Source organism: Lagopus leucura, unplaced genomic scaffold (assembly GCF_019238085.1).
Source record: "Lagopus leucura isolate 7727_CA_CO unplaced genomic scaffold, USGS_WTPT01 32814-1_obj-0_obj, whole genome shotgun sequence".
NCBI classification, from domain to species: domain Eukaryota; kingdom Metazoa; phylum Chordata; class Aves; order Galliformes; family Phasianidae; genus Lagopus; species Lagopus leucura.
Genome location: NW_024962728.1, coordinates 236 through 7,826, shown reverse-complemented (window position 1 = coordinate 7,826; position 7,591 = coordinate 236). Strand labels below are relative to the sequence as shown.

The window sequence follows — 7,591 nt, the reverse complement described above, 5'->3', positions numbered from 1 at the left end:
AGTGCTGCGGGTAACATGGCCGCCGCGGGGCGGGAACCGCGCAGCCACGCTCAACATGGCGCCTCGCCGGTTTGATGGACGAAGAGGAGAACCAATCAGCTTGCGAAGAGGGGGGAGGAAGACCAATCAGCTAGCGAGAAGGGAAGCAGAAAACCAATCGGTTCGCGGAGGGCGGGCGGTGAGAGGCGCGCGGCGCCACGTCGCGATGCCCCGGCTGTGGGGGCCAGGGAGCGGCGTGAGTCTGAGCTCCTTCAGCCCCTGCGTACTCCTGCGGTGTGCAAACAGTTATGGCGTGTTGTGTCAGAGTATCATAACGGCTGGAAAAGACCTTTGAGATCCTCAACCCATCCCCACCATGCCCACTGCCCGTGTCTCTCAGTGCCACATCCCCACGAAGCACCTCCAGGGACGGTGACCCCCACTCCCTGTCCCAGCGCATTACAACAGGGCTCCACCTTGGGACCAGTGCTCTGTAACAGCATTCTCAATGTCACAGCAGGATTGAGAACCTCCTCAGCTGCTGACAAATAACACTGAGCTGAGTGGTGCAGTTGAGACGAGAGATGGAGGGGACAGCGTTAAAAGGGAGGGGGAAAAGTGAGGGGGGTCCAGAGGATGGGCATGGGGATGCTCAGAGGATGGAGCTCCTCTCTATGGAGACAGGCTGAAGGAGCTGGGAGTGTTCAGCCTGGAAAAGGGAAGGCTGCGAGGAGACCTCACTGAGGCCTTCCAGTGCCTGAAGAGAGCTGATAAATAGGAGGGAGAGAAACTTTTCACACAATCTGATAGTGATAGGGCGAAGGGAATGGCTTTAAACTAAAAGATGGGCAATTTAGGTTGCGAGCAGGAAACCCCCATCCCTGGAGGCATTCAAGGCCAGGCTGGATGTGGCTCTGGCCTGGTCTGCTGATTGGCAGCCCTGCACATAGCAGGGGTTTGAAACTAGATGACCATTATGGTCCTTTGCAACCCAGGCCATTCTATCATCCTATGATTCCATGAAATTCTTTCCCCAGAGGCACGAGGCCCCAGCTCTGCTACCCAGAGCTTCAGAACTATGGGTGCCCCCATCCGTAGGGGTGACAAGACCATGGATGGGCACTGAGCAGCCTGAGCTGGGGGGCAGTCAGCCCACAGCAGAGGGTGGGGATGGGAGGGAGTTAAGCTCCCTTCCAACCCAGCCATGCTGTCATTCTAACCATACATTCCATGATCTGCCCCCAGTACAGAGGTGATGCTGACAGCTCAGCAGTTCACTGGACTCACCCTTGCTCACCCTTGGCTGCGATATCGCCTTGTTTCCCTGATGCACCCCTCCCTACCCCTCCCAGAAGATCACAGAATCACAGAATGACTCGGGTTGGAAGGGACCTCAAAGATCATCTAGTTCCAACCCCCCTGCTGTGAGCAGAATTGCCAACCACTAGATCAGGCTGACCAGGAAACTCTCAAGCTTGCCCTGGAACACCTAAAAGGATGGGGCATTGACAGCTTCTCTGGGCAGCCTGTTCTCCCACCACCCTCTGAGTGAAGAATTTCATCCTAACATCTAACCTAAGACTCCCTTCTTTCTGGTTATATCCATGCGCCCTTATCCTATCCCTGCCTATCTGTGTAAGAAGTCAGCCCCCCTCACATAGAATCAGAATCACAGAATAGCCCACATTGGAAGGGACTTCAAGGATCACGAAGCTCCAACCCCCCACCAATGCAGGGCCACCAACCTCCACCTTTCATAGCAGCCCAGGCTGCCCAGGGCCCCATCCAACCTGGCCTCCAACACCTCCAGGGATGGACGGGGCATCACAGCCTCTCTGGGCAGCTGGTCCAGCACCTCACCACTCTCTCTCTAAACAACTTCCCCCTCACATCCAACCTCCAGCTGCCCTCCCTCAGCTTCAAACCATTTCCCCTTGTCCTGCTGCCATCTCCCCTTTCCAAGAGCTGACTCTCCTCCTGTCTGTAGGCTCCCTTTAGGTACTGCAGGCTGCACTGAGGTCACCCCGCAGCTTCTTTTCTCCATGCTGAACAAGCCCAGCTCTCTCAACCTTTCCTCATAGGAGAGATGCTGCAGCCCTCTGATAATCTTTATGGCCCTCCTCTGGACCCTCTCCAACAGCTCCCTGTCTTTCTTGTACTGGGGGCTCCAGCCCTGGATGCAGTGCTGCAGATGGGGCCTCAAGAGCAGAGAAGAGAGGGACAATCACCTCCCTGTCCCTGCTGGCCACCCCTCCCCAACCCCAGCTGCAGAGGTTATGCCCCATTGCCCTCCCGGTTCCTGTTGGGAGGTGGGGGCGGAACGCGGGGCGCGGGCTGCGGGGCGCGGCGGAGCGGTGTTGGGGGTGCACCGCCGGGGGAGCGCTGTGAGCGACGGACACGGCCTTGCCGCTTTGCGGCTCTACGGCCCTGCGGAGCAATGAGCGCGGCGGTAACGGCGGGGCAGGGGGAGAAGGGGAAGGGGTGGGTGTGGAGGACGCTGCTCTGGTAGGAGGGGAGAGAACGGGGAAGAGAGGCCCAGACCTGGCCCTGGTGCCATGCTGTGAAGGAGAGGGGCAGAATTGGATCGGTGCTGGGATCGGGACGGTCCCTGCCCCTTTTTGGTGCTGGGGGTGGTCTGGCAATTGTGGCCCAGTTCTGACGGATATGGAGACAACCAGCTTCGGGTACCCCGGTGGCCTTCCTTGCAGGCTGTGGATGGGGCAGAGATCTTTACTCTTCCCTGGACACCCAAGGACGGACCACTGACACCATGGCCATGGCAGCCCCCATCCCATCACTACCTCCAGGTTCTTCCCAGCCTTTATTTCTCTGGTTATGAGATGAGGAGATGTGTAATTAGCCCTCTCCTAATGATGCAGCCTGCAGGGTGGTGGTAATGGCAAAGCAGAACTCCGTTTCTCTGCACCTGAGTGGTCAGTGCATCATAGAATGATAGAATGATAGAATGGCCTGGGTTGCAAAGGAGCACAGCGCTCATCCAGCTCCAAGCCCTGCTGTGTGCAGGTCACCAACCAGCAGCCCAGGCTGCCCAGAGCCACATCCAGCCTGGCTTTGAATGCCTGCAGGGATGGATGGGGCATCCACAGCCTCCTTGGGCAACCTGTGCCACTGCCTCACCACCCTCTGCCTCCAAAACTTCCTCCTCATATCCAACCCAAACCTCCCCTGGCTCACTTTCAAGCCATTCCCCTTGTCCTGTCACCACCCACCCTCACACACAGCCGTTCCCCCTCCTGTTTATCCGCTCCCTTCAAGTACAGGAAGGCCACCATGAGGTCTCCCCATATCCTTCTCTTCTCCAAGTTGAAGAAGCTCAACTTCAGCCTTTCAGTGGTTGTTGGAATGGTGTTGTCACTGCTCCAGAGTGAGGGTGTCAGGAGAAGGTGACTGTAGTCATCCTCATCCTTTTGTCACTTGTCTCTTTGTTGTGGCAGTTTTCTGGAATGTAACTGTGGAGAGGCTGTGAACAGATCAGAGGGCTTGGGGTACAGTCAGAGGTTCTCAGGTGTTGTTTCTATGGGTGTATTCTGGGAAACACCAGTAAAAACTCACTAAATGTTCACCTGGTGGTTATGTGTTACAGGTGCTGTGCTTGAAAAAGGGAACATTGCTAAAGCAAGTGTTTGCTCTCAGCCGGTGAGTCATAGAAATCAACTCTGTTAAATACAACACAGTATAAAGCGTTAAGAACACTTGGTCGCCTCCGCAGGCTGTGTCAGAAACCATACAGTTTAACAAGTAATTCTTGCTGAGGAAAGGCTTTAAATTGAAGAGGGAAGGCTTGGATCTGATGTCTGGGAGCTGAAAGGCTGAAGGTTGAGGAGAGAGTCTCCTCAATCATGGAATCTCATCCGTGGCTGAGGGACATGAGGATGTGAGCCTTCGTTCAGGCAGTTTGGCTGCACGTGTAACATTTCCACAGCTGTGTGAAATTGGAGTTTTAACAATAATCTTCTTTCCTACAGAGCAGCAACACCCAGAGAAAATCGTCTGTGTGCTGCAGGTAAGGCTTCTTGTTGACTGCATGCAAGCCAAAATTTTATCTATCCTAAATGAATACTTTACATTTGAGCATTCCTGTTTCCTCTTGAATGTCTTTCAGTCACAGTTGGGCTGGTTATGTAGCCAGAATCCATGCTGTTACCCCTGTGCCTTTTTAGCCTATTTTTTTCTCCTGCTTCCACGTTCCTGGTTGAGCTGATACTTCTGTTTGTGGCTTTATGCTGACACCATGCAGAGCCTGCTGGCTGTATTACTATCCAGGAATTTACCTATGTCAGAGTGAGGTCCCACTTTAACATTTACTGAGCTGGTGGAGTCCTCTGTAGCAATTTGATTTTGATATGGAAGCATCTGTGCAGCTTAGGTCCTTGGTGTTCAGTTTCTCTTTGCTGTTCTGAGCTTTGCTTATTAAAGTGAAAGCTGTTGAGGGTTTCATTTGACTCTGGAGAAAGAAGTGTAAATAAATCCAGTGCCATTTTGATTTGACTTCCTAGCGCATGCATATTTGAACAGGGCTGAATTTAAAATGAAGTGAGGCTCAGATCCATCATAATAGCATCACTGCTGTCACGTGAGAGGAGACAGATGTAAGGTTTCATCAATACCCTCACCATCCACTGCTCTTTTGTTGTTGTTTGGCTGAGAATTTACCTGGGAGATGAGTCACTTTTAATCTCTTTTCTCCCTTCCTGTTGCTCACCACTAACCAGCTTGGTATTGTAGCATGCTGGATGGGATATGCAGGCAGCTCAGTGAAGCTGCTGAAGCTTCCCCCAAACAACTAAAGACATATTCATGCCCTCAGCACAGATTCTGGGCTCTCAAAGCACCAGTAGCTGTTTGTTAAAAGAAGTTTTCAGCTGAACAGCATACGTGGTTGCTCTGCTTTCCTTTTCAGGTGATGCACTTGTGAGTTACCACAGACACTACAGATCCCGTCCCACGCATGGCATTGGGAAGTATAAACATCTGCTCCCAAAGGAGGTAGGCACAAAGACCTTCCAGCTGACCCATCTGTGTACAGTCTGACTCAAGCATTGGTGTTATTACTTCTGTGGCTGATGAACCGTGTTAAAAAGCGAGCAGGTGATGGTTTACTGCTGATTCTCTCAGTAGAGAATGTTATGTCACATGAAGTACAACACTGCATAAATATATATGTCTATTTTGTCCAGTACATTCTTGTTTAATCTCAGTTGTTTGGGAGGGGGGAATCTCTTCCTAATGATGCATTTGACAGAGCACCTTCAGATGATTGCTGAACGCTGTGAGCAGGTTGTATTTGCATTTAAGTTTTCCACCTTCTCTGGAATTGGGAGAGAAGACAATTTTTGCAAAATGAAGAAACAATAACTCATCCAGACAGCTGCCTCGAAGGCAGGGGCTTGGATTGAAAGCAGGTTGATTTCCACTCGTTGGTTTCTTCTGCAAGGAATTAATCATGGCATGTGTGTATTTTTTTTTTGTGTGCCACTTCTGTAGTGCTGCCATCCAAGAACTGAGCTGCTCAACTTCTGAACATCTGCTAAGATAATGTCATCCCAGTTTCAAAGGCAGGGAAAATGAGCACAGATGGGCTGTGATGTGCTCAACGTGGTTCAGCAAACCTTTGACAAATGAGAGTATGCTAACTGAACCTCCTGTGTTAAGTAACAGTTAATGTCTTGTATTTCCAGCTGCACTGGGGGGAAAAAAAAAGCTTTCTTTTCTTTCTTTTAATACAGGTTCCAAAGAGAAAAAGGGATAGAGTACAGATGAAAGAGATAAATGTTGGGACTGAACATGAGTACGGAGATATTAACATCCAGATGACTTCCTATGATATGTGTCTGGTGGAGCACTTTGCTCAGTACGTGCATAAACTCTGCAACCAGTTGTCCATTAGAGTGAATGAAAGGTATAAAGAACACAGCTCTGTGTGTTTGTCATCCGTTGCAATCACTTTGCAGTAGGCTGTGTGAGGCTTGTCACTGAGGATAGCTTGAGTAAAGGGCATGATATAATCTCTGACAGAAGCTCACTTAAAATCCCAATCTTCCATCATCTGGAAGTTGTTCTCTTGGTGCTCCCTTTTAGCTTGTCTACAGTTTGGGATGTGTGAGGCTGCATTGGAATTGTTTGGGCTATGACTGAATGGATCTCAAGGGAAAATAGCTGTTATCTTTTCTTCCTTTGAGGGGGAAAAAAAAAGCCTAAAGGCTGTGGATGTTGTGTCCAGGAATGCAGACCTAAGTGCTGCTGATTTGAATGAGTCTGAGGATTGAGACAGAGCTTCTTTGCTTCAGCAGTGCATCTGAGGAGCTGGAATCACTACACTGCTGTAAGGAAGTGAAAATACTTACTGGTGTTTGTCTGAAACAGCTGTAGGTGTACCTCTGTAGTCACTGGTCCCAGCTTGAGGCTGGTAAAACCCATCCAAAAACCATTTTCTTTACGTTCGTGCACTTTGAACAGTCAGCTGTAGATCTGAAATCCTTTGTCTGTAGGTCATTTTAGTCCCTGTGTGATGTTTTTCCACCAAAAGCTGTGACATAACAGCAGCTGATAGGTGTCTGTTTCAAGAAGGATACCCAGAGACACTGAGCAATGGGAGTGCTGTCAGCAGCAGCGTGCTTGAAAGCATTTGCAGAGCAACCCCACAGCAACCCCACAGCCTGGGGCTGTTGGGCAGCAGGATGCAGCCTGTTGCTATTGATATTTTGAACATCAGGTAGGGAAGCTGAGGTATCTGCATTAATTTGGGGGTCTGATCCAGTCTCTGCACCCCTGTTAAATCACAGAGGTGAAAATAAGGTCCTTTGAGTGATGTGTTGCAGCAGTGTTGTCAGCTCTGTTCCTACTGGGAATAGAAAGACGATTGCAAAGTAAATAAGAACTTTTGCTTTAAAGCTCTCCTTCAACTATACAGGACTTAAAAGTTCTCTTTTTGAGCTTGCATATGATTCTGTGTAGCTAGAAGAGCTGCAGTGCTGCAAGGTTCTCCCTTATCTCTTTCCAGTAATGCTCCCAGCTTCTGCCAATGCTTGATTTGCAAGATACATTGTTTGCATAATTAATTTCTCATGCATAGTTAATCTCCTTCCACATTCTCTGCTGCTGGAAGTTGATTTGTTCCTGTAAAGTAGTACCAATCTCTCCTCCCCATCCTGAGCACTGACTGTGCTTCCTGCAGCTACGCGATGCCCACCAAAACCAACGAAGTGCTGTTCTTGGAAGAGCGAGGCTCCAAAATGCAGCTGGATGCAGTCCTCACCACCCACCAGAGGGTTGTCCAGGTATGAGCTGCTGGTTGCTGATAGTGCTGCAGCTCTTGTGCAGCACTTCCTATCTCAGACACTTTAACAAGAGGAGTTAAGTCCCTTGAACAACTGAAAGGTGTAATTTGTGCCTGAAGCACTAAGAAATCTAATTAGATTTCTAGCTAAAGGCTACTCATGAAGTAGAAGATAGAGAAGTGGTTCCTGGATTGTCATAAAGAGGGGTGGCCAGCAGGGACAGGGAGGTGATTGTCCCTCTCTGCTCTGCCCTCGTGAGGCCCCATCTGCAGCACTGCATCCAGGGCTGGGGGCCCAATACAAGAAAGGCAGGG

General features: G+C 50.2%; 1 protein-coding gene across 1 annotated transcript; it reads left to right on the top strand.

The window, feature by feature from the left end:
- Positions 1–2,347: 2,347 nt before the first annotated feature.
- On the top strand, positions 2,348–7,311 carry MRPL48 (mitochondrial ribosomal protein L48). Its single transcript, XM_042890839.1, has 6 exons — positions 2,348–2,428; positions 3,584–3,636; positions 3,966–4,003; positions 4,901–4,986; positions 5,727–5,899; positions 7,175–7,311. Exons 1-6 carry the CDS (start codon positions 2,417–2,419, stop codon positions 7,281–7,283), a joined length of 471 nt encoding a protein of 156 aa, XP_042746773.1. The 5' UTR covers positions 2,348–2,416; the 3' UTR covers positions 7,284–7,311.
- Positions 7,312–7,591: the final 280 nt, after the last annotated feature.